General features: G+C 38.4%; 1 protein-coding gene across 2 annotated transcripts; it reads left to right on the plus strand.

Annotated features, from left to right (window-relative positions):
- Positions 1 to 1,404: 1,404 nt before the first annotated feature.
- On the plus strand, positions 1,405 to 27,930 carry LOC104597083 (serine/threonine-protein kinase ATG1c). 2 transcript variants are annotated; one of them, XM_019197753.2, is made up of 14 exons: positions 1,980 to 2,110; positions 11,246 to 11,371; positions 15,997 to 16,114; positions 16,700 to 16,758; positions 17,492 to 17,556; positions 21,957 to 22,050; positions 22,137 to 22,217; positions 22,351 to 22,459; positions 23,271 to 23,343; positions 23,416 to 23,798; positions 23,926 to 24,257; positions 25,190 to 25,487; positions 25,615 to 25,685; positions 27,480 to 27,930. In XM_019197753.2, exons 3-14 carry the CDS (start codon positions 16,051 to 16,053, stop codon positions 27,717 to 27,719), a joined length of 1,869 nt encoding a protein of 622 aa, XP_019053298.1. In that variant the 5' UTR covers positions 1,980 to 2,110; positions 11,246 to 11,371; positions 15,997 to 16,050; the 3' UTR covers positions 27,720 to 27,930. The 2 variants fall into 2 exon arrangements, with proteins under 2 accessions (XP_010256778.1, XP_019053298.1); XM_010258476.3 differs by lacking the exon at positions 11,246 to 11,371 and having other exon boundaries at positions 1,405 to 2,110.

Consider the following 27,930-nt stretch of genomic DNA (forward strand, 5'->3'; position numbering starts at 1 on the left):
TAAATATGATATATATTTTATACATATATTAAACACAAGATATTGTATGTATCTAATATAAATGTATTTAAAATTAGAGGCTCGTAAGCCCAAGCGGCCAAGCTGACCGCCTAGAGCCCTGGGCTTTGACCCGATCTAGAGCACTTACTAAATCCAGTTTGGCCCAACAAACGGTCATCCCTACACATATTGAATTTATTAATAATCTATACCAACTTTGATCATGAACTAGAAGGAAGGGGCTTTGTTAATGTATATTCTAAACAATAAAAAATAGGTATTTTTGTTGTTCAGTCCACCCCAACAAATCTTAGTTCCACTGTACAATTGGGGTAGGTGCCAACTCGGAATTGATGCCAATACACAGGCAAGTATTGGTGTTATAAGTGGAGGTATTTGAAAATTTGAATTATTGTAGGTCTGCAATAGAATTTAGAATTATGAGATGGAGTGAAATATAGTTTTTACTAAAAAATATTGGTTTTTGCTTTCAAAATATATATTGTAAAATTGAAAAATATATTTTCTATAAATGGGTAAATGATTTACTATCCTCAGAATTTACTTTATTTTATTTTTACAATCTATTTCAATTTTTCATTAATAGACTTTCAAAAAATATCTTATATTAGCAATTAAAATAATCTTATATTTTTTAAATCTATTTATATTTTTATTCTTCATTGAGTTTCCTTCAAATACTCAAACCACTCATTGTGTTTATCTATTAATTAAAAAATTAATTGTTTCACTCCTCACACAACTCTAAATCTTATACCCACAAAAACTCTACCCACATTTACCCATATAATATCGCAACTACACATGAAGAATATCTCTTCCTCTAACATAATAGTATGCACTAAGAAAAATTCCCAATGCACAAGGATAGTGTATTGAAAATCCGCTTCAATCAATACAAAGCCTATTCCGGCACGCTTTAGAGCCTTGCATCAGAAACATTTTCATACTCGTGTACTTTCATGGAGAGATATGCCTAATATGCAAGCTATAATGGCTGTTGGAAGGGGCTCGTGCCTAATCGTTTCAGATAGAATTTTTGTGGACAGAAAATCCGGAGTAGTCAGTGGTGTCAGAAATGGAATAAATAATATTTTAATTAACATAAGAACACAAGGAGTGGTCTGAGTATTTGAAGGAAACCCAACGAGGAATAGAAATAGAAATAATTTATTCTTTCTTTTACTTGCACAAGGTGCATAGAAAGGTGCGCAATAAACGCATTGCGTATATTAAAGAAATCATTTAAAAATAATAGAATTATATATAAAACGTGTGTGAGATAGTTTGACAGTGGGGATGAGAGATTGAGAGGAGACGGGATGGGCTCCCGGCTCCCCACTGAGGAGATGGGATTCAGTCACTGCAAGGCCCATTCAAGCAAACACCCGACAACCCATCTCCTCCGTTCATTGGGATCATCTCCTGTGTGGGGCGCCTGTGAGCCGTGAGATGAGAAATGCTAGACTGTTGCTCGTTATTCTGAAGCTACACGTCTTTTATTATCAAGGTTAAAAGCCTTGAAGCTCGAAGGCAGTAACCAGTAAGGCAGGCGGGCAATCAAATCAAACTATCGTTAACTCTTATCTTCTTCCTTAATTTTAAATTAACTAAACACATACATCTGTTTACTTCGCTGTAAATAAGAGTTTCGTACTTCAACCCATTATCTCCTCCTTACCAGAAAAAAAAAAAAAAAGAAACAGGGAAGGCATTTTCTGTCTGTTGAACGATTCAATTAGACCATCTCGGAGCTCGAATTGGGGTTTTGAGCTAGTTTCAGAGAGGATTTCTAGGTTTTTCTGGGTTGCGTTATTGTTCTTAGGGTTTCTGCTTTCTGAGGATGGCCCAACCCACTACGAGCAGAGCTAGGGTTGTTGGAGATTATATCGTTGGTCGACAGATCGGGTCGGGATCATTCTCTGTTGTCTGGCACGCAAGACATCGTGTTCATGGCACGGAGGTCGCAATTAAAGAGATCGTCATGGATCGTCTTAGCAAGAAATTGCAGGAGAGTCTCATGTCTGAGATTTTTATTCTGAAAAGGATCAATCACCCTAACATCATTCGCTTGCACGATATTATAGAGGTCAGTGAATGTTCTTGCTTTATTAAATTTTGGTGTTAGTCGGTTCTTAGCTGAATCGATTGTTTTGAGCTGGAAAAAAGTAAAGTTGAAAGAGAACACGCTGTTTAGAAACTAGAAATAACGAAGTCGGATTACCTTTATGATTTTTAGGCTCTAACTTTAACTACTTAACCGGGTAGGAGAGTTGCCCAAATTTGGGAGGTGTCTAAGACAAGGACCATGTGAAAGTGTTGCTTGCTTTTTACTGTGTTTTCCATGATGAATGGATAGTGCATTTCATAAAGTCGTGTTAGAATTCTAGTAGCACGTTTATTCAGATTCCAATGACCTCATGTTGATTGATTAGTCAATCAAGGATTTACTTTCTGCATTGTTTATGAATTACTCTGTTTATTGGCGCACTCAATTATATAGTCTGGGCTAAATGCCGGATACCTCATTTATTTTATTTGGGTGAGATTTCAGTTTTATATCGTATATAGCATTTCCTCCAGTAAGTATCAAGTTCAAAATTTCAATTGTGAAAAACATGGACATAGTAAGTGAACTTTCACGCATGTAATAATCGGAAATCTAGGCTCCTCTTGTACCTTCAATGGGGCACTGGAACTGTTCGAATGCAATTTTTTTAGGCATTATTTAAATGCAATCTGAGTTTGAAGAGAGTGAGAGAGCTGGTTATTTTTCATTTTTTCTATGGTCAATGTGGCTGGGTGTCACTTATTTTATTTTTTGCTTCCCTAGGACAAATATCTTTTGCTAATCATCATTCAACACTGAAATTGAGGCTCTCAAAGTCCTGTTTCCTTTTTGCTCTATCCTTATATTATCTCCATTCTCCACCTATCTGGCATACTTTCTATAAAGGTTCTGAAAGTCCCTTACAAAAGAAGTTAGAGAAAATGAGAAGAAGGAAAGGGAGTGGCTTGTAAATTGGCTGATCCGGAAAAGCCTTTGACAATATTGGTTGAAGTTCCTTGATTTCACTTTAGACAGGTTAGTTATTGCTTGTAGATAGAGAAGGCGGATATCTATTATCTGCCTGTATTTCATAAAGTTTCTACTAAGCTCAGAAGGCATCAGGCATGGAAGCCTTTTATTCTTTCCATCTTTCTATGAATTTATGATGTTCTGAGGAGGCTTATGTTGCAAAGTAGAGAATCTTGGTTTAGTTAAGAGGCTTTATAGTGGGTGGAGGCATCTCTTTTGTGTTATGCTGACTGTAACTTCATCTTCTTTTGTCAGGGATATTGGGAATTTATTGAAAATTGTATAAGTATAATTAGATGCTTTGAATGATCATTTGTAATGCCATTCTAAATTCCAAGTTTCTAATCACTATTTTTTTTTTTTGGAAAAGGTAAAGTAATATTTATTAAGAAAAAGATACACACAGGAGGCTGAGATCAGTCCCAGAAATGGCTGACTGATCTAAAACAGCAATTACATGAGCCATCAAGAAACAGAAAATAACACATCTGATACATTACAATTTCTAAATTCAGCAGTCACAGACAGCCAAGAAACCAACTTGCCCAACAACTTCTGAGATAGATCCTCCGGACTAAGAGACTTGTCATTAAATACCCTTCTATTCCTCTCAGTCCAGATGCACCAGATAATCACAAAAAGAATCAGCTTCCAGAGAACCTTCCTTTTCTTGCTCAAACCCTTAATCTGCCAACAGTTTAACAACTCTTTAACCAACCTCGGCATCACCCAGCTAATCTTCACAATGTTGAAGAGATGATTCCATAAATGAGCAGAAAACGGACAGTGGATACACAAATGATCAATGGATTCAATATTACAACCACATAAACTACAAGACAAGTCTGGGATCTGAATGCTTCTTCTCACCAGGTTTTCCTTGGAAAGACACTTATTTAGAGCCATGGTCCAAACAAGGAAGCATGTTTTGTCGGACTGTTTGGATTCCATATTTGTCGAGCTGGGAAATCAGACCCACCCCTCCTTCCAATCAAAGCAGCCAGGGATTTAACAGAAAACAGACCATCTGAATTCCACCTCCAAAACCACTTGTCCTCCAAATTATAATCCAGTGTGATTTTGGAGACATGACAGGAGATTGACTGCCTCTTCCACCTCCCAATCAAAAAGATTTCTGTGGAAAGAGGGAATCCAAAGAACTGAACCACTCGAAATGCTATAACACTCGGCAACTGAGGCCTCTTGATCTGATGCACACTGAAATAAGAGCGGGAAGGACTCAGCAAGAGGAACATCTGAGCACCAAGGGTCCTTCCAGAATTTGGTCCTATTACCATTCCCCACCCTTATTGAGACTCCCCTTACCAAATCTGAACAGGTCTACATAATCCCTTTCCAAAGGGAACTACCCCAGTTATGAGGAGGATCCCTAGTTCTCTGGTTTCCCCAACTCACACCATACTTACTAGCAATGAGAGATCTCCACCAAGCATCAGGCTCTACAGCAAATCTCCATATCCATTTACCGAGTAGAGCAGAGTTAAAATTTTTCAGCTTCCTTATGCCTAGCCCCCCCTTAGATTTGGGGAGGCAAACTTGCTCCCAACTCACCAAATGCACTTTTTTTTCCTCCTCCCAGCCTCTCCAAAGGAAGTCCCTTTGAAGTTTTTCAATCTGATTTGCAACCTTCTTAGGAATATAGAATAGAGACAAGAGATAGGTAGGCAAATTGGAGAGAGTGCTCTTAATCAGAGTCAACCTCCCCCAAAAGAAAGATATTTTGCCTTCCAAGAAGCCAACTTCCTTTCCAATCTCTCAATAACTGGGTCCCTAATTGCAGAGGAACCACCACTAACCCCTAACGGGAGCCCCAAATATTTAATTGGGAGGGAACCAATCTGACAGGCCAAAATATCTGAACATTCAGCTAGGTTAGAGACTTGGCCAACTGGGATGATTTGGCTCTTATTCCAGTTTACTTTTAGCCCTGTAATCACTTCAAAACAAGATAGGGTTCCAAGGACAAGTTCCACCTGAGAGGGAGAGGCATCCACAAAACATAGAGTATCATATGCAAATTGAAGAATGGTCACCTTCTCTCCCCCCGACACCATAGCAAAATCAGCCCACTCTCTTGAGCTTGCAACCTTCTTGACAGGGGGTCTCCCTACACAGATAAAGTCAGAATCTCCCCCCGACACCATAAAGTCAGAATCTCCATTACACAGATAAACAGAAGAGGAGACAGGGGGTCTCCCTACCTGAGGCCCCTGGAACTGTCAAAGAAACCTGTAGTCTGCCCATTTACCAGGACTGAGAACTTTGGATAAGTGATACAAACTTTAATCCAATTTCTCCATTTCTGCCCAAAATTCATCTGATGCAACACAAGGTCTACACATCTCCAGTTAACATGATCATAGGCCTTCTCAATGTCAAGTTTACAAATCAAACCTGGGGAACCTTCTTTTTTCCTTGAGTGAATGAGCTCATTGGCAATAAGCACCGAATCCAACATCTACCTACCCGGAATGAAAGCACTTTGGTTGTTTGAGATGACACTATCGAGTACTCCTTTTAATCTTTTAGCAAGCACTTTTGCTAGGATTTTATAAAAACTATGCAGAAGGCTAATTGGCCTGAAATCCCTTATGTTGACTGCACCTTCAATCTTTGGAATAAGGGTGATGAAAGTAGAGTTCAGACTTCTCTGCAAGGAACCCCTCTCAAAAAAATCCTTGAAAACATTCATAATGTCCTATCTCACAGCATCCCAGCATTTAATGTAAAAGAGATTAGTAAGACCATTCGGGCCAGGAGACTTCTCATCTGCCAACAATTTGATTGCCCCTTTGCTTTCCTCCTCAGAGAAAGGACCCTCAATAAGGGAAGATTGCTCCTCACTCAACTGATTAAAAGGAAGGGATCTAGGAAAAGATCTGAAAGGCCAAGGCTCCTTATACAGCTTCTTATAAAAATTTGATGCCACAACCTTCATATCAGACTCAGAGGTACCTACCCTGCCCTCCCCCTCCAATCTGGTAATTACAGAAGCTCTAGCTCTAACATTTGCCATTTTGTGAAAAAAAATGGGTATTCCTATCCCCCTCTTTCAGCAACATAACTTTTGCTCTTTGCTCCATTTAATTTCTTCCACCACTGCCAATTTATCAAACTTCAGTTTAGCCTCCCGTCTTTTTAATCTGAGCTCCTCAGAATAGGACCTAGCTCTTCAGCAATAGGACCAAGCTCTTCAGCTGTATCTATCTCCTTTATGAGACTTAGAAGAGTCTTCTTCTCTGTATCTGAATTCAAGTTCTTTTCCAACTTCCAAATCTTTAATCTTGCCTTGATGGCCCCCAGTTTCTTTGCCAATATGAAAGAACTAGTACCCTCCACCTGCTGCTTCTCTAGTTCAAAAGGAACTTTGGCTCTAATCACTATCAAATGTGGCTTTGAAAAAGAAAGACTGAAAAGTTAGATAACTTTGATAAGAACAGGTTAGATCAAATATTTAATTCTAACTTTTTTAAATAAACATGCAAACTAGTTCTCATTTAGGTAATTGTCATTTTGGGCCTAGAGAAGACATGATTTTTGATATTGGCATTCACATCAGCTGCTACCAGGATATACTTTTCTGTATGGTCTCATCTAATAAATACATAAGGTACATTTTGACAAATTATGTTGTGAAACTTTGTAGAAAGTAGAAGTTTCATTAAACATGGAAGATTTTTTTTTTTTTGATCAATAACATGGAAGATATTCAACTATTAAAAAGATACTTAGATTTAAAAATGTAAAAGCAGTATCAATATTTTGGATGAGATACTCATACATTTTTCTGTATTCCATAGCATGGATTTCAAGGGATGAAAAAGTCCTATTTCCATCTTCCATATTTGTGTATATCTAATTATCTGCATACTAGCTTTTAAGTCATGCTTGAGCGATGACTACTCAGTTCAGTTGTTGGGACTTGGTAGTCTGAAATTGTCTAGTCAATCATGTAAGTTATAACTGGACAATATTTCAACTATAACCAAGGTTAAAATATTTATACAGTCTGATGCGCCAACTGGGGCGTATTGGACTGTATCGATAGCTCGGTTTTAATTTTTTTAGTTTTTTTCTTTGAAATTGGTTCAAGGGGATTGGTTTAAGGCCCATCTACCCCCTGAAATAGGTGGGACCCCGAAACACCACATATAGGGGTGTATCGGAGGGGCCCTTTTATGATATGTATTGGTTGATACACCCCGAAACAAAATTTAAATCTTTGATTATAACATTACATGATGTTGGGGCCTTGTGGGATCTCATGTGCACCTATTAATCATTTTTTTGATAGGATGGTAACTTATTAATTAGAATATCAGAAATACAACTGTCACCTACAGAAGGATAAGGTGACCCTTGATCATAAAATCAACTTACAGCACAGCCCAAAACAAAGACTCTCTGTTCACCCCTTGCTTTGCTAGTAAGTCAGCTAAAGCATTTGTTGACCTCCTAGTCCAATAAACAACTACACCCAGCTCCCTTGTAAGGCTCAATAATTCTCTTACAGCTTGTCTTAGAGACCAAGTTCCCAAACTATTTGTTTGCAACCAACCTACTACTAACTTTGAGTCTCCCTCCACTTCTAGTTGTTGCATACCCAAATGCTTAGCCAATCTGAAAAAATTCAAAGAGATTTCTTATGGGAAGGGGTGGGGGGAGCCAAAAAATATCACTTGGTCAAGTGGGAGAAGGTGTCCAACTCAAAGGAGAAGGGAGATTTGGGGCTGAGAAGGATCAAGGTAATAAACAAAGCACTTCTAGGGAAATGGCTGTGGAGGTTTGGGCAAGGGAGGGAGAGGGAGTCTCTATGGAGGAGAGTGGTGGTGGGGAGATGTTGTGTGATAAAATTCGGGTGGGAACCAAGGGGAGTGAGAAGTTCATATGGGGCGAGTGTATGGAAAGGAATAATAAGTTTCAATCAAGATTTCAGAAAATTGGTTAAGTTTAAAGTGGGTGAAGGCTCTAGAGTGAGGTTCTGGGAAGATGAGTGGCTTGAAATAGGGAAGTTAAGTGAGGTGTTTCCAACATTATATAAGTTAACAGAGCAACAAGTTTCAATAGCCCAATGCTGTGAGTGGAGAGGGGAGCAAGTGATCTTGTATCCAAAATTTAGAAGGCATCTTCTTGATCAAGAAGTAGAAGAGTGTATTATGCTTCTGGAAAAACTAGAAGGTATCAGCATTTCTAGAGAGATAGAGGATGGTCTCTGGTGGAAAGAATGTAAGGAAAGAAGATTTACAGTCAAGTCATTCTACAAAGCTCTAACAAGAGAAGGGGTATAGACTAGATAAAAGGAGTATGGGGTAATCCAGTCCCCCCAAGGATAGAAGCCTTTGCCTGGTTGGTGGCACATGACAGCATTCTCACCTCTGATCACCTGAAATCTAGGGGTTTTCATCTTGCCAGCTGGTATTATATTTGCAATCAGGGGAAGAAATAGTCTTCCATTTGTTCTTCTCATGTAGTATAGCAAGTTTCATATGGAAGTTCTCCTTTCTATTTGGGATGAGTGGTTTCCATCCATCGATTTCAGCAGAAATATTCTCTGTGGCCAAAATTCAGAAGCAGTAAGAGAACTAGGATTATTTGGAGCTGTGTTCCTTTTGCATTATGCTGGTCTATCTGGAGGGAGAGAATGTAGGAAACTGTGGACCCCGCATTAGTGTACTCGTGTGACAGCCTGAGTTGTACTTAGATTTAATTAAGTCATTGATTAGGATCAGCTTTCCTAGTAGGATTAGTTTTAATCTTATTCTATCTTATCTAGGATTAGTTTTTAATTATCTTATCTTGCCATGTAAGCATTAAGTTCTTTTACAATTAGGAAACTATGTATATAAATTCAAAGGGTGGGGCGGCTGTTTTATTGCACCAACCACTCTCTTCTCTCAAAAGTTCTTCCACGAGTTCTCCCTCTCTATCTCTCTTATTCTCTTCTCCTCTTCTCTTCCTTTCTTTTATTTTCTGTTCAAAATCTAAAGAATATCTGTAGTCTTGTATGACTACTTGGTATAAGAGCCAAGATTAGGGCTTCTCATGTGAGTTTGATCCAGCCGACCACATGAGAATTGCCTAGGGCTGGAAGAATAGAGAAAAAACTCTCTTCGGCTGATTCTTGGAGGTTATCTACAGCAGCAGTCCAAAGATTAGATCGAATCTTTGATAACCAGGAAGAATCAGAGGAAGAGAAAAGGATCAAGATCAGTCCTTGATCAGTACTAGAGGTGGCGATCAGAATTTCAGAGGATTTCTGTTCAAGATCAGTTTTTTCTTTCAAGACTAGAGGATCAAGATCAGTCCTTGATCAAGACAAGAGGCAACAATCAAAATTTCAGAAGATTTCTGGTTCAAGATCAGTTTCTTCTCTTCAAGACTGAAGTTGTTATCAAGATCAGAGTTTCTCAGAATTTTCTGGTAAGTTTTCAAGCTTTTCTTTAAATCAGCAGCAAGGATACCTTGATATAAGAGGTACGGTTAAGAAAAAATCCCTCCTTTTTGTATTCCTTTTAGGGTTTAAGAGAAAACCCTCAAGTTTCAGGGCTGGTATTGCTTCAGGGAGGTAATCAGATTTGTCTCCCTTGATTTCTTTGCTCTTTGGAAGATCCAGTAGAGCTAGGACTGTTATAGTTGTTTACTGCTATCAGTCTCAATAGGCCGATTAGGGTTTCTGAATTAGAACCCTCCATCTAGACCCACTATTACCTGTTATAGACCCAGTAGGCCGATTGGTACAGCAATTAGGAAGTACTCTGATTAATAATGAAGTTTAAAAGCCAAGGGGAGGGTGTTTTTGGGGCTGGTTCAGGTAGCATGGTTGAAAACACCTTCCAGATTACAACCATAAAGTTTGATGGTTCAAACTACTTAGAGTGGGTCCAATCAGTTATGATGGCCATTGGGGGAAGAGGAAAGCTGAACTATTTGTTGGGAGATGTGAAGGAATCAACCAAGGAGGATCCCACTTATGCTAAGTGGATTCAGGAAAATTATTTGGTGATGACATGGCTGTGCAACTCTATGCAGCCACACATCAGCCGAAATTATTTATGGGCAAAAACAACTAAAGAAATATGGGATGTTGTGAAAGAAACCTACTCTCAGCCCCTTAATGCTGCTAGGGATTATGAGCTGAAATGTGAGGTTAAAAATCTCAGACAAGGAGAGAAACATATCTTTGTTTATTTTTCAACCATAAAATCTTTGTGGCATGAGATTGACCACCTTGAGACAATTGAATGGGAGAGTCAGAAAGATGCACAGACTTACAGAAGGCAAGTTGAAACTAACAGAGTATTTGAGTTCTTGGCTGGTCTAAATTCTGAGTATGATATTGTAAGACAGCAGCTATTGATAAGAGAAAGTGTGACTTTGTCTTAAGCATATTCCCTAGTGCACATTGAAGAGATTAGGAGAAAGGTTATGTTACAACAACAACCTTTCGAATCTGCCCTGGCAGCAGTTAAACCCAAATTTGGTGATAAGGAAAGGGATATGAAGAAAGATGCTAAAAAGGACCTAGTTTGTGAACATTGCAAGAAACCTAAACACACTAAAGACACTTGTTGGAAGTTGCATCCACATCTAGTTCCAACAAAACTCAAAAACAAAAAGGGGAATGCCAATATCGCTGTCAACACTGATAGTGCAGCCTTAACAGCCTCAAGAGGCACTCCTCTAGACACCCTAGCTGCTGTCCGAGCTGCTCTGACACAATTGGAAAGTGAAGTTAGTAACTTAGTCTCATCTCCTTAGCCACCATCAGCTCCTTCAACCTCATCCTTTGCTCAATCAGGTAATCGGGCCTCAACTTATCATGCTTCAGCTCTAGGTAATACAAAACATTCTTGGATAATAGATTTAGGAGCATCTAACCATATGATTGGCTTGCCATCACTTTTCTCTACCTATCATTTATCTTCTGGTAAAGACAAAGTGTCTATTGCTGATGGATCCCTTGTTCCTATTTCTAGCAAAGGAGACATCAAGTTGTTTGATGCCATTTCCCTATCCTCCGTCCTGCATGTTCCTAAGCTTAATATTAACTTGCTCTCAGTTAATAGCATTACAAAAAAACAGAATTGTTCAGTAACCTTTTTTCCGGATTGATGTGTTTTTCAGGATCTGGAGACAAGGAAGGTGATTGGGACTGGCCGTGAGACAAATGGAATTTACCTACTTGGAGGAACTGCTCATCAGGAAGATAGTGAAACTAAGAAATCCTTTGTTTCTTAGTCTGTTGATCAGGTGATGCTTTGGCATAATAGGATGGGTCATTTATCCTTTCAGGCTTTGAAGAGTTTGTTTCCTAGTTTATTTGAATCTGTTCAGATGTCTAGTTTGAAGTGTGAAAGTTGTGAACTTGCAAAACATTGCAGGACAACCTATTCATTAAGTAATAACAGAAGCAATATTCCTTTTGAAATTGTGCATACTGATGGTTGGGGACCTTATCATACCATAGCCATGGGGGGTACGGATATTTCCTATTATTTGTTGATGATTATACTCGGTTTTCTTGGGTTTACCTTATGCGTTCTTGAGATGAGGTTCCTGCATTAACCCAAATCTTTCATCAAATGATTTTAACCCAATTTGGGGTTAAAATTAAAATTTTTAGATCCGATAATGCAAAGGAATATTTTGCAAACTCATTAGCCTCTTACATGCTTGATCATGGGATTATCCATCAGAGTACCTGCCCACATACACCACAGCAGAATGGGGTTGCTGAAAGAAAGAATAGACACACATTGAAGGTAGCCAGAGGCATTATGTTTACCTTAAATGTGCCTATATGTTTCTGGGGGGATGCTATTCTTACAACGGTTTATCTCATCAATCGGATTCCCTCACGGGTTCTTGACATGAAACCTCCATTTACCCTTTTATACCCTAATAAAGAATTGTTTACCATTCCACTCAAAACCTTTGGGTGCACTTGCTTCGTTCAAATCCTTGGCCCTCATCGTTCCAAATTTGATTCTAAGTTCTCCAAATGTATTTTTCTTAGTTATGCCCAAACTCAAAAGGGATATTATTGTTATGAACCCACTTCTGGAAAAAGATGTCTCAATGGATGTCATCTTCTTTGAGGATAAACCTTATTATCCAAGGGTTTCTCCTCAGGGGGAGAATAGTGAGTCTGGGAGCAGCTCATTTCCTTTACCAATCCCATTAAGTGAAGAAGGGTGTAATGGGGAAGGTTGTCAAAGGTGTAGGGATGTGAGAGTCTATCACAAACGATGGAGACAGGTTGACTTCGGACATCAGCGGTGCAGGCCAGTCCCAGTCCCCTCTGCAGATCCAGATCTCGGTACCACAGTAGCCCTAGTTCCTTCTGCAGATCCGGATCCAGTTACCATAGATACTACAAATGAGAGACATCCCACCATGGAGCCTTCACCTTCATTAGATGATCTTGACCTTCCCACAATAGTTCGTAAGGGCAAGTGCCGTTGCACCACATCCACAACTCACAACATTTCTCAGTTCTTGTCCTATGATCATCTGTCTCCCTCCTATAAGCCTTTTCTCGCATCCATTGCTGATATTCCCATTCCCAGAACAATACAGGAGACATTGGAAATACCAAAATGGAAATGCAATAAAAGTAGAAATGGATGCCCTCATTAGAAACACTACCTGGAAGATAGTTGATTAGCCTAAAAGAAAGAAACCAGTTGGATGTAGATGGGTATTCACTGTGAAACATAATGTTGATGGTTCTGTTGAAAGGTATAAGGCCCGGCTAGTTGCAAAAGGATTACTCAGACATATGGTATTGACTACTTAGAAACTTTTACACCAGTAGCAAAGATGACCACTATTAGAGTCCTATTATCTTTTGCAGCTAGTTATTCTTGGCCGTTGTATCAGATGGATGTTAAAAACGCCTTTCTCAATGGAGACTTGCAGGAAGAAGTTTACATGCAGTTGCCTCCTGGATTTTATGGTACGGAGACAGAAAAAAAGGTTTGCCGGTTGAACAAAGCTTTATATGGACTAAAACAGTCCCCCAGAGCTTGGTTTAATAGATTTAGACGAGCCCTTGATAGGTTCGGATATGTGCAGCCCCAGTCAGACCACACCTTGTTTATTAAGAGAATGGATTCTTCCGTAACTTTGCTTGCTGTGTATGTGAACGATATTGTAGTAACAGGGAGTGATACTAGTGAAATTGAGTCTCTTAAGCAACTTCTTCATCAAGAGTTTGAGGTGAAAGATCTGGGGGAACTACGATACTTCTTGGGCATTGAGGTAGCTAGATCCAAGCATGGGATTTTTGTCTCTCAATGAAAGTATGCCCTTGATCTACTAGAAGAAGCAGGAGAGTTGGGAGTTAAGCCTGCGGACACACCTATTGAACAGAACCACAAGATTAGTGCAGAGGGTGGAGAGCCTCTTGAAGATAAAGCTATGTTCCAACGGTTAGTTGGAAAACTTCTTTATCTTTGCCTCACACGACCTGACATCAGTTATCCAGTCAGTGTAGTAAGTTAGTATATGCACTCTCCTAGAACTACTCACCTCCTTGCGGTTGAGAAGATATTAGCATATTTGAAGAGGTCCCCAGGTAGAGGCATTTTGTTCAAGAAAAATGACCACATGAAGATAGAAGTCTACACAGATGCTTATTGGGCTGGGTGTGTTGATGATCGAAGATCTACCTCTGGATATTGTGCCTTTGTAGGAGGTAATCTGGTCTCCTGGAAGAGTAAGAAACAAAGTGTTGTCTCTCGTTCCAGTGCTGAAGCTGAATATAGGTCCATGGAAAATGGTGTGGCTGAGATTCTATGGTTAAGATCATTACTTGAGGAATTGGTTATTGTTTATGAGAAACCCCTAATGTTGTACTGTGATAATCAGGTTGCCATTAATATAGCCCATAATCCAGTACAACATGACGGAACTAAGCATATTGAAGTGAACCGGCATTTTATTAGAGAAAGGGTTACATTTTAAGAAGTATGCCTCCCTACATCACCTCTAACATGCAGCCTACAGACCTTCTCACCAAGGCTGTTTCAAGAAAGAAGTTAGAAGAAGACCTATGCAAGTTGGGAATGACAAACATCTACTCCCAACTTGAGGGGGAGTGTAGGAAACTGTGGACCCCACATTAGTGTACTTGTGTGACAGCCTAAGTTGTACTTAGATTTAATTGTTATTGATTAGGATCAGCTTTCCTAGTAGGATTAGTTTTAATCTTGTTCTATCTTATCTAGGATTAGTTTTTAATTATCTTATCGTGTCATGTAAGCATTTAGTTCTTTTACAATTAGGAAACTATGCATGTAAATTCAAAGGGTGGGGCGGCTGTTTTATTACACCAACCACTCTCTTCTCTCAAAAGTCCTTCCACGAGTTCTCCCTCTCTATCTCTCTTATTCTCTTCTCCTCTTCTCTTCCTTACTTTTATTTTCTGTTCAAAATCTAAAGAATATCTGTAGTCTTGTACGACTACCGAGAAACAGAAGAGTTTTTGAGAACATGTCGAACAACATTGAATATATGGTAGTTGTAGTGACCAATCTGATTTCAGAATGAGTTCTCATACTACCAAATTTCGAACAAGTCTCTAAGGCAGATTTGTTGGAAAATTTTAGGAATACCCTTGAATTACAGTCTTGTAATATAGAATCCTTTTCAACTTGACGTTTTGGAATGTATGTGGTGTGTCAATTAGACAACCAAGGATATTAGGATGTAACTCTTTTTTATTTTAATGATTTTTTTTCTTGATTCTTCAAAGAAAAGCTTAGCCAATATGAGACCTTGGAGGAGGGTCAACACTTCTGCTCTAAGTGAGTTCCCTACACTAGTGTTTTAAAAGGCGTGGGAGGTGTACGTCTGGAGGCGCGCCTATAGGTGAGGCACCCCAAAACACCTTGAGGCATATGCCAGAGGTGCTGACACCTCCAAGGCATACACCTCAGGTGAAAGAGGTGTACACCGCATACACTTTTTCCATGAGGCGTGCTAGAGGCGTACACCTCATGCACCTCATGTAAAAAGATAGAAAAGAACAAAGAAAAAGAAAAAAAAATGACAGGATAGGAAAGAAAGGGAAGGGAAAGAAAAAGAAAGAAAGATGAGAAAAAAAAGAGAAAAAGAAAGAAATGAAAAGGAAAGGGAAGGAAAGAAAAGATAAGGGGAAAGAAAGTGGGCTAGGGACTAAGCCCCCAGACCCCCTTTTCAATGCAGCCCAGTTTGTTTTTTTTTTTTTTTTTTTTGGTGTTAGGGGGGTCTTGCTTCACTTCGGCTCGCTCGCCTCCGCTTTGTCAAGACCCCCCCCCTTTTAACTAGTGATATGCGCCTTCATTCTTATTAGTAGTTACTATAAAAGATTTTTATTAAAAATAAAGAAAAATGAGATCCTCCTTCCTCCTCATCCCCCCTCCTCTTAAGTAGGCTTATGCCTCCCTGTGTTCGGGAATCTTATGCCTCTTACGTTCTGAACTACGTCTCACGCCTCTAGGTAGTGGAACGCCTCGTGTCACGCCTCCGCGTTTTAAAACATTCCTATTGGACCAGAATACATAGCTAGGAGTGCACCCATTAATCATGTTGAGATGAAAATATCTAAAGTGGAGAGGCGACCTACTGCAAATTTTCTTGTAGCAAAACCATGGCATGTAAAAACTTAGGTATCACTAATTTTAACTATGAAGACAAATCATAGATAAGTCAATCAAGACGATAATGAGTTCAAAAATAATGTTTGAATACGCAATTATCTATTTATTTATTTTTCATTTTCCAATCTCTAGTCTATGAAAGTATGCCCAACAATGGAGGTAAGTTGAATTTGAATATCATCAGATAATGCTAATTGGCCATTCTCTTTGGTTTTCCCTATTGATTTTTAGGTTCTTGGAAGAATACATCTAGTATTGGAGTACTGCAGAGGGGGTGATCTTTCAATGTATATTCATAAACACGGAAGAGTTCCAGAAACAACTGCAAAGCTGTTCATGCAGCAGCTAGGTGCAAACTTATTGTGTCTCATCTGGATGCTATTTTCTTTTCACTTAAATCTAGGGGTGTCAACGGTATTTGAAAATCCGATTTTGAATTCGGAAAATTTGAATATCTAATCAATTCGATTCGAATATCCTATTCATATCGGATAACTAATCGGATTCGAATTTGGATATGACATGATTCGATTCGATAAATATCTGAATTTGACTGATTATTTAATTCTTATATATAAAATATTTAAATGTTTTATATAATTTATATATAATAATTAAATTATATAAATAATTTATATACTTTAAATATATAAAATATTTATTTTATATATTTATTAATCACCTAAAATAATTAATTGGTCAAATTCAATTCAAACCGAATGGAATATTCGGATATTTAATCGAATTCAAATATTAATTTTCAATATCCGTCGGATATTGAATCAAATTCGGATATCAGATTTTCTAATCGGATTCAAATTCAAATATTACCTGATTCAATTCGAATTCAATCTGTTTACACCCCTACTTAAACCTGTGTTGTATGTTGCAAATGGATTCACGAAGTAACAATGCAAAGTTATGTCTTCTGCAGCTGCTGGTTTACAAATTCTCCGTGACAACAATCTTATACACAGAGATCTAAAGCCACAGGTCTGTTTTAGCCTTTCCTGTTATAGATTCCTATTCTAAAATAAGTTTACTGCTTTGGTTACATGTGCTTTTTTGGCATGGAAGCTCATTCAAGCATCATGAATGTTTTCATGGAAAAGATTAATTGTAATCTTTTGTTGTTGCTTTTGGGGGAGTTTGCACCTCGCAGCTCCCACTGTTTTCCACCTTGTTGAAAGATTATTTTCTCATGTAGTTGGTTTCTTGTAGAGATATTGCAAATTTTGATGAAAAATTTTATTCTCTCTCCTTCTCTATTGTTGTATATTAGCTATAGTATACCTAGGCAATTGTGTAGTCCTCCTGAAGGAAAAGTATTCCAAACTAGCTGGGTTTTGGTGCTGGGTAACAGGATAAGTAAATAAGAGTGCCCAGCCAATGTGAAGTGGTTGCTCTCTGTCCTTGTGTTAAATGACTTAAGTCCACCTCCTCATCCTTCCAAAAGGAAGAAAAGGAAAAGGAAAAGAAAAAGAAACACAATAAATAAATTCAAACACCCACACAAAAAGAAAAAAAAACACAATCACTAGTAAGAAATCATTTCTACCATGAATTAAAATCTTATACTTTGCTAGTTTCTCTTTTAAGAAATTTATAACTACAATGTGGTGGGTGGGGACATACTGAATACGGAGGTTTATTATTTATGACAAACTTTTTTCCCCTCTTAACTTTTTTGACCTACACATTCTGATGTGAATGATTTCTGTAACAGAATCTCCTTCGTTCCACTAATGATGACCAGTCCATATTGAAGATTGCGGATTTTGGATTTGCAAGGTAGATGTATTTTTGTTTGTGAAGACTATCTATATGAGTTAGGTTTGTCAATCACCTAACCTCCCAATTTGTTGGATTATGTGTTAGCCCTAATTTATGGTCTTTTTTGTTAGGAGGTCCTCTAGAATATGCTTAAATGTATTTTATTCTATGTTATATTCAGAAGGATGCTGCTGTCTATGCTAAGGGCTGTCATTTACTCTTAAAATTAAATCTTGTATTCTGATGCAGCATTCATCTTGAATTATCTACTTGCATAAATGGTAAATAGTATTCCAGGCATGCTCTTAGAGGTACGGACTTTACTACTGAGTTATTGGGTAAAGAAGCATGTAAATATGAACTGTTGTTTATGGCAATGGTTCTTCTACTGTTTCCATTTCCATTTCCTTTTCGTGAATTTTCTCTTGGTAAAAATAAGTAGAACTGTTTGATGAGTTTATGATATATGGTGCATGCACAATTTTCATGTTCTGTTATTTTTCTTTGACAAGAAAATATAATTTTATTACAGATAAAGAGGAATTAAAAGAATACAAGAAACATAAAATAAAGTGGAAGAGGAGGGAAGTTTTTCTCTCTTTATTTTGTTGGAGGGGTATGAAGAAAGGGAGGAGAGGAAAGGAATGGCGCATGTGAAGTTGCTAGAAGGAAGACAGTTTGGTGCTGAGTTGAGGTGGAATATAAAGGGAGTTTTCATTACTCAGGTTGAAAAATTCAGTCTTGGGAGGAAGCAGATGATTTGTTTTCCTGAAGGCAAGAAAGCGGAAGGCTGGGATGCAGTGTTAAAGGTTTTAAAGGATGCCGAGGCCCTAGGTAAAGCACAAATGAAGACATTGGAAAGAGATGAAGAATCACAGGTGAAGACCATCGAGAGGATGGAAAGTCAACAGGGATCAGAATGCATGGTAGGTGGGGGAAATATTGCCTTGACATAGGATAAGGACTGGGAGCAAAAATGAGTGATTCAAGCTAAGGATAATAGACGACTAGAAAAGGTTGCATAGGTGGTAATAAGAAACTCACACTTGAAAGGTACACTAATAGTAACCCCCTTTGAGAAGAACAAAACGTTGCTTGAATTAGTGGACGATAGTTTGGATTTAAGAGCTGTTAGTATTCCGATGGAGGCTAGTCAAGTTTTCGTTTCAAAGTGGTCTCCAATATCAAACTCGAAATCATTGAACTTGGAGAAGGGGGTAACAGTTTGTGTGCTGGGATTGCTGTTTCATCCGTAGAAGACTGAGGCCTTTACGACTTTGGCTTCTTTTTGTGGAGGTGTCTTAGAAGGAACTAGTAGGCCTTCACTTGACTGCCATGTTCTAGTGGGGGTGAAATCTAATGATATTCCTAGAGATTTCAAATCTTCACAGATGAAATCTTCTATTCAATGTGGCTTGTTCCTCCATTGAAGAGGAGCTGTGGAGGGAAGCATGTAGAGGGGGAGATGAGATGAGAAGTTTGAAGAAGATGAGTTACGTGGTGTGAAGAGATTGGGACAATCAAATGAGGGCCCGTTTGGCACGTCTTTCTGTGCGGTCTTTCGGCTGTTTACAAGCCGTGAAGACCGATTTTCGGTCTATTTTCGTTTGGTGCGTGGAAGATCTAGCCGCCAAAAGACGCGAGAAGCCCATTTTGGGCTGATTTCGAGAAGCTCCAAATGAAGCTTCTCGCGTCTTTTGTGTTTTAATCTCGCACGGAAAGACGCACGTCTTCCAAACGTGCTTTGGGCTGCTCAGATCTTCATGCAAAAGCTCAAAGCGTCTTTTGCATGTCAGAGCTACTAGAAGATCTTACCAAAAAGATGCGCCAAATGGGCCTTGAGTTTAGAAGTTACACAAAAATGGTGTTTGGTGACATAATTTTCTAGAAAACCAAAAGTATTACCACAAGAAAATAAAGAGGGAAATCTTGATAAAAAAGAGGGAATGAAATGATAAGAGGTTTTTTCCCAGCTTCAAGAGGTTTAAGACAAGGTGACCCCCTCTCCCGGTCTCCCCCTTCCTTTTTACCCTTGTAGTAGATGTGCTTAACAGAATTATTCTCAAAGTTGATAGGAATGAGGAGTTTAGGGGCTGGAGAGGGGGAGCAGTGTTGCAGTGACCCATTTACAAGATGACATAATTATTTTCTATGAAGAAAATGATTTGAGAAAGGTGGATAATTTGAAAGGCCCCATCAAGATGTTTGAAAGGGTTTCAAATTTAAAAATCAATCTGGAGAAGAGTTGTGTTGCAGGAATTAATTTGGAGTGTTCTACTACTAGTTGGCCTATGACTTAGGTCTCCCATTAGGTGCAAATCCCAAAGAAAGTAGTTTTTGGTGCCCAATTATAGAGAGGCATGCAGGAAGATTAGCGGGTTGGAAGAGAAGTTTCATTTCATTGGGGGGTAGAATTGCCCTGATATCAACTCTAACATACTTCTTTTCTACCTCTTAGTCTTCAGAATTTCACCAAGGTAGGCTAGGAAGTTGGAGAAAATTATGAGGGTTCTCCTTTAGGAACTAAGAGAGGGGGAAATAGATCATTTGGTTATCATTGGTTAATTGGGAGACGATGTCTAGAAGTAAGAACGAGGGGGGATTAACCATAGAAAATGTTAAGAGAATTTGGCACTTTAGGAAAATGGTTGTGGAGATGGCTGTTAGAGACGGAGAGGCTATGACATGAGGTAAATCTTAGCCTTCATGGCACTTAGGAAAATGGCAGGGATGCAGGTTTTTCTCACAGGGCTATGTAGGTGTCACCTTGGAAGGCAATTATGGCTGTTAGAGACGGAGAGGCTATGACATGAGGTAAATCTTAGCATTCATGGCGCTTAGGAAAATGGCAGGGATGCAGGTTTTTCTCACAGGGCTATGTAGGTGTCACCTTGGAAGGCAATTCGTGGTATTCTTCCATTTTTCCACAACTTTGTAAGGTATTATGTGTGTTCTGGGGACTCTGTTTGGTTTTGGGAAGATACTTGGCTTGGTAACAGTTCTCTCAAGGACCTTTTTCCTTCTTTGTTTGTCATCTCTTCGCTTAAAAAGACTCCAGCGTTTAGTTTTATTGCCCTCCCTTTACTTCCCTTGAGCCATAATTGGAACTTAGGTTTTTGCAGTGGGTTGAGGGATAGTGAATCTGAGGATGTGGTTAATCTGTCACATATTCTTGGTAATGCTTGTTTGGACCCTTTTAAAAATGATAGTCGGGTCTGGGCTCCTCATCCCTAAGGGTGTTTTGTTCTTGCGCTTCCTTCTTCCATTCTTTTATGCTCATCACCCTCTCCCCAAGCTTTTCACTCTAATGAAGCTTGGAGTAAACCAGTGCCCCCAAAAGTTGGTTCCTTTTGCTGTGAAGTGTGTTTAGGAAAGATTAACACTTTGGATAATCTGCATCTCTTTTGGGGGCATGCTGCCCCCGGCTTGTGTAGCACCTCTTGGTGTTTATCAAAAAAAGAAAAAAAAAAGAAGACATCTCTTTTCTTATCCCCTAACACAAATCCAACGGCGAGAGTTGTTAACACTTATTTATATCTTGTTCCTTTATTGCAGATTTTTGGGAATGGGCGTTCTCTTTATTTGGCTGCAGGTGGAATTTGCTAGCTGAGGTTAATGGTTTATTTAATCCTTTGTTTTGTGATATTTCTCATAAAAGGGGAAGGGAAGTACTATGTGGAGAAGCTTTTGAGCAGCATTGATTTGGATGATTTGGGAGGAGAGGAATGTGAGAATTTTTCTAGAGAAGGAGAGAAGCAATGGGGCAATGAAAGAGTGCATGTTAACTTGGGCCATTCTTTGGATGAAAACTTAAGAAAACATTTCATCTTTTACCTTTGATGACCTTTGGAGGAACTGGCTTGTGGTGACAAGGTGGCTACTCTAGGAAAGAATTAGTATCCTTAGGCTGGCTACCCCCTTGCAGAAGATTTTGTCAAATTGAATTTTGATGGAAGTAGCCAGGGGAGGTTACTATGGGGTTTTTTTCAAGCAGATGGTTTGGGAGAAGAGAATACCAGAATTTTTGAGAGGAAAGTTGCTACAGGGGAGGCTATTATTGGAAAAATCCTAGTGAGATGGTATGCTATTCTCAAAGAATTTGCTAGCGTCAAGCAGGACAGCTTAAGGCAATGGTGAAGCATACATTTTTATTTTTGCTTTCACAATGTAAGGGGGGATATATAAGCATATGAGAAATATAAAGGAAATAACTGCTTCTTGTAATCACATGTATACATTTAAAGCTTGAGGGTCTTTCCCTCTTTATCTATATTAATACAGTTTTAGATTTATAAAAAAATATTCCTATAAGTTGAGTTGCTTTGTTTCATTATGATGCTGGTTTGACAGTTTATCCAAGGCTCCTGCTCAAGTATTGTTTCAATTAAAATTGAAAAAGCAAAGTTTCATTTTTGCAGGTCTTTACAACCTAGAGGCCTTGCAGAAACTTTATGTGGTTCGCCACTTTACATGGCTCCAGAAATAATGCAACTCCAGAAGTATGATGCAAAGGTGATACTCAACTCTTTCCATATGTGTGATCTTTTCGAAATTCTTGTTCAAACTCTTCCCTAGCTCACCTTGAACTGGATACACAGGCAGATCTCTGGAGTGTTGGTGCTATCCTATTTCAGCTTGTAACTGGGAAGACCCCATTTACTGGAAGCAATCAAATTCAGGTTTCAACTTTTACTATTTCACATCTCAAACTCTGTAGTTAATACTATGATTGGAATTTTCTAGTAAAGTAAGCAATTTTGCATGCTTTCACTGGTTTCATAACCATGCAACCTTATTCCTTTTATTGAGCAGTTGCTACAAAACATCGTGAAATCAAATGAGTTGCGCTTCCCTCCAGATAATAATGATTTGAGTTCTGACTGTATTGATTTGTGTCAAAAGTTGTTGCGTCGTAATCCAGGTAAGCCTTTTTTTTCCTAATCTTTGGTCTTTTGTTTTGGGTACAAAATGGGCCCTTCTCAGACTCAAACCTGTATTTTCACACTTGTCAGCCTTAGAGTTACCATTGCACCAAGAATGAATGTTGTGATTGAAATATGACCCAATATCTATGATTGTTTCTAATTTAGTATGAACCATTAAATACAGGGTTTCAAATTTAGGATGAGAACCAAGACACCAAGTAGTTTATTTCTTTAGAACAGTATTCTTATTTTGATAACTTCTGTGCCAGTGAATTGCCATTTTGATGTGGTCAATGGAACGGGTAGAAATATTTCTCTATTGAGACCTCCTTCTCAATTAGAAGAGAGAATAAAAGATAGAACAAAGAAAAAAAATGTAACTTTCGCCTAGGTTGAATCTCCTCAATAGAGGATAGAATATCTATTTAATCTTGAGCTTGATCCATAAAAAACCTTATTCCATGTTAAGGTTTGTCCAGCTAGATCAAAGATCTGCTTCTCCACAGTGTCACCTGCAATCTTACTTGATGTGCTGAACTAGTGCTTCTGGGATCATCTCCCTCATCTTATTAACTTGTCACAATGAGGTAAGGTGGGTCCTCAGTGGTGGAAAGAGCTTGCAGTGAATCATTTGAAAATTCCTCTGCATATTATATCCCCATAGCCTCAACTTGTAAAACAAAAAAAGGACAATATGATGTTAAAAACCTTAGACCTACTGAAATGCATTTGAATTCTGAACTTTTATTATTTATGTATTGCTTAAGTGTGAAAGCGTTTTTATTGCTTGTGTTTATTTTTCTACAGTTGAAAGGTTAACGTTCGACGAGTTTTTTAACCACCCATTTCTTTCCCAAACCCAATCTGTAGATTCATTGAGGTAAACCAGACTCTCCATAGCTTCAGATCTCTTTCTGTTCATTAAAATGATGAAATCCTTGTTGATCTGTAGGAGTAGGATGGGTTCAAGGACAAGGGATTGCATCCCTTCAGCTGAATCTAGTCCTGGAAGGTACACAGAAGATAGTTCTCAAGATGATTGCCTCCCCTTCCTTTTAGATGATGATTGTAGTGGTCCAGATGGGATCCCTGCCTTTCCCATGAACAAGACTTCTATGAGGCCTACATATGGATTTTCTCTTGATACAAAAGTGGAAAAAAAGGCTCCAGTTTTCGATCCTCCTAGTAACATGGATATTGCTTCAAGATATAATAAACTCACACATAAACAGGAAAAAACTGGGTTCAAGGTTGATCAACACAGACATTCAGATGGAAACATCAAAGGTTCTGTTACAGTCGCAGACCAAAGACCGATGAAGACTGCATCCAAAGGTGCTCAGATTCATATTTTGTTCTCTAACCATTTTATATCCATATTATTTTACCAAGGTTCAAAATATGTTTTTTTGTAACTTTATATTATTTTTATTTTTTTTTTAAATTTCCTTGGACATTGCAGTTCTGGATTCACTGGAGTTCGATCAGGATTATGTACTTGTCTCTGGACCCCTTATGGAGGCCTCCTCACCATCACTAAGTGCATCCAGGCCACGTAATTCACCATGCAAAGTGGATAATCCCTCTTTATCATCTTTACAAAATGATAGTTCACCAAGTGCACCGATGCCAATTGTTGGAAGCTTGGAAAGCCATAGCTCTGTCCCGTCTGGTGCTTCACAAGGATCCATGGATATGGGAGATGCTTTGGAGCAGCCTTCAGCTAACTGCCTGACAAGGATTAGGTCTTTGCAGCAGTGTGCTTCTGCTATAACAGAATTAGTAAATGAGAAGGTAGATCATGACATCCCTACTTATTGCATCTTGTGCAATGAAATCGCAACATTTTGTGTCACCCAGACATTTTTGTTAGAAGTAAAAAAGAAAAGATAAATACAGTGTCTTCAGAACCAATGAACCAAAAGAATCTCCCATATGTGCCCTTCTCTCTCTCTCCCCATCTAAAAGGTTCCCTAATCTGGTAAATAAGGGAATTTCCCTATATGACCTGTCATATTCCTTCCACATGGAGTGATGACATAGCCAATCCAATCCATCCACCAAGTAAGGGCTTTCTAGATTTGCAACATAATCAATCATCCAGTCCACATAGGCCATGTATTAGTGGTTTCCATAAGTACCATTGTCCACCGAGAGTTTAAATATTTTAATATTAAACTTGCTCAAAAAGAGGGGTTTATTCTGATCACATGGAAATATTTTTTTTAGCTAAAATTTATCTCATTTCAGAGGAAATAAGGAACTTGTGAGGCTATTTTGGACCCCAAACCAACTTTCCAATGGAGGATTCATTTGTCCAATGCTTATGAAATATCAAATTCCCCTACTGTAGACCATGGTTTCTCAACATCATCAATTCATTTGCCCCTCCTAAGAGTGCTTGTCCAAAATATTACCCTTTTTGGGTGGTACATTTTGGAATCTAGTGTGTTTTGTGACTGTAATATATGGTTTACAGTCCAGGAGAAAGTCTAGGTTGGGCATTAGGATCTTCCAATCAAGTTGATGCCACATAGGGAAATCCTTTTGGTGGGATCCATTAACTATTACACCTTCCCCTGCATGTGTCCCACAGTAAATGTTGATTGTCCATCCTCAGTCAACTAGTGGGACACCTTCCATTTTCTACTTTGATGTGGTTTATTTGTATCGCTTACAGTTTCACTTTCTTTCGTTTTTTTTTTTTTTTTTTTTCGTGCAAAAAGATTGAGGCAGGTAGGCAACTAGAAGCTTTCTCAATTCAGCTGGTAATTTTGGCAATTTGGAAACAAGCCCTTCATATCTGTCATACACAGGCTGCCTCAGCTGTAGAAGGAAGTCCCACTCAAGAGAGTAGAGTTATGAGGAGCACCAACAAGAGGCATAGTAATTTCGATGTGGAAGAATGTGCTAATGTCATTCAAGCTCAAGGGCCTGAAGCTGTTTACCCCCAGATTGAGAGGGAATTTCTCCTTGAAGTTGGGCATGCTGAGGAACTAGCTAAGGATCTTGAGCCAGTTGATGGTATGCACACATACCTTCCAGTATTCATACCATACCACCATAAACTTCTCATAATTTCTTAGTACTGATATTAGAGATGTTCCTCTTAATTTCCTTCTCTGGTTTTCTAATAATATTGTGGTTACAGGTAGCACAGAAATGCCAGATGCTATGGAGACTATATTCCAATCTGCACTTGCATTAGGCAGGCTTGGTGCTGTGAGTTTCTCTTTCTTTGCATCTAATGTAGAATATTGCAGACATTGAAAATGAAAATGCACAAAAGCCATGAACATTTAAAGAAATCACATATTTCTAGATCTGCCTCATGTACAATATTCCTCAGGCTGGAACCCATCCTAGGTCTTAATCAGTGTTTTCAATCTACAGTTGAAGTGGTCAGACCGGTCAACCTACTGCTCGGCCAGAATTCTAGGTCTGTTTCACCACTAAAGCACTGCCTACCAAAAACCATTGACTCACTACTGATAAAAAAACTGTTGGCTTGGTCAATGACCTGGTGACGTGGCAGTTTGAACTGCTAAACCATTTGACCTGGTCAGCGGGCCATGGGTTAGATATTAATTCTCTTTTTTTTTTCCTTTTTTTGCTTTTTAACCATTTTTATCATTATAAAAAATTCTTATTTATCACACTTATTTTTGTTTTGACATGATGAATGATATTAGAGATACACTCATTTTTTCTACACAATTTTCTGTAGCTTTTTCATTTTTTTGTATTTTATTTGTTTTTATATTGTTTATACCTTTCTTGGCCTTTTGGCTTAATATCAAACTATTTTTATATTTTTATCATTTAAGAATTAATTCTGATATCATAGGTTGACCTGTTTGACCCTGATGGTTGAACTGCTTACCTGCCAACTGAAGGATGTGGTTCTGTTTCCGGATTAGTTTTAAAAACATGGTCTTATTTGTAAATATGTTTAAAAAACTAGAAAATCTCTTAAATCAAACGAAGTCCCATTGCTCCTGTTCTAATTGGTAGGACTTAGCAAATGGATTGGTTTCAAATTGGATTTATTGCCATTCAGGTCAGTCAGATGATCAGATTTGGAAATTGTAAACCATAAATTAATATAAAAATGAACAAAATATTGTATTTTATTAATGAAATGGACTAGAAATAAATTTTGTATTGTATATGAATATATGATGAATAAAATGGCTTTAAAAATAACTTCTATGAGACTTAAACCTATGAATTGGATTTGGATGGATCCATATTTGATCCAATTATATGATTTGGGAAAATGTTTTCTTGGCTTGCTGGTCATAAGCTATTTAAGAATATAGGTTGTGGTTCCTTTTTTGTACATGACATGATGACAATCATTCTATAAAGCAGGATGGGGTTAAGATCTGAGAGGGCAGTTTTATTTAGTCCCCGAGTACATAAACTTTCTCTACGCACTTTTTTGTTCATATTAATAATTAATATAATCATACTTTATCTTCTTTCTCGCTCTCTCTCTCTCTGAAAAAAAAAGGATCCAATTATAAATGGAATGAATTTGGGTTGGATTTGAATTTGAGTTTTGACAAATGGATATAACTTGGAGCCCTACCATTTAGATGCGTTTTGGTGTTTTCTTTCCTTGAGGAAAAGCTTGGGCGTTCAATTATAGGTCCTGTAAAATGGTTTCTTGCTATATGTCTCCTCATGTCCAGAAGATAGGGATCTATAATATGGGTCCCACTTTGGAGAAAAATTGGGCAGAAAATCAGCTTGAGATACGACTGCAGTTGTGTATTTGCTATTTGCTACATACATTTGAAGGTATGTAGATCAGATGGTAAAAAGTCATCTGGTCTTGCTGATTTTTGGTATAGCACTCTGTAATGTAGGACCACTGGTGGTTATGATCTTATGAATGTATACCATGTGGCAAGTTATGAGGGCTCCAGACTGCTAGGCCACAACTTTCCATGTTTCTTGGTGTTAAGAAGGATACAACAGCTGATGGGCTTTTTTATATTTATGTGGCAGGTTGAGGAGCTGATGGGTGAAATGGAGAGTGCAGCAGCTTTGTATTCAAAAGCAGTACGCTTGCTCATCTTTCTTTTAGTGGAAGCACCTTCCCTTATCTTGAACCCTCCCTTCTCCCTCACAAGTTCAGATCGGTTTCGCCTCCAGACATATATTGATATCTTGAACAACAGACAGAGTCAGTCGAGGTCTCAAAGGATGGCTCTTCTCAAGTGTGAGGATCAACAGTGCCCACCCTGAAGTTGATGAGTTTCTTCTCAATATCTTGCCTGATGACTGGCAGTGTTTATATGTAATCATTTATTTGTACAGTAATTCTTTTGATGCCTTCAAGGTGCCAGTGGAAGGAGTAGACTTGTATTTTAGGATGGATAGTGTTGAAATTCTTACCTGTAATTCACAGAAAATTCACAAGATGAATGAAAAGATAATACAATCCTTATTTGTTGCA

This window comes from Nelumbo nucifera, chromosome 2 (genome assembly GCF_055504915.1).
Source record: "Nelumbo nucifera cultivar China Antique chromosome 2, China Antique-T2T, whole genome shotgun sequence".
Classification (NCBI taxonomy): Eukaryota; Viridiplantae; Streptophyta; class Magnoliopsida; order Proteales; family Nelumbonaceae; genus Nelumbo; species Nelumbo nucifera.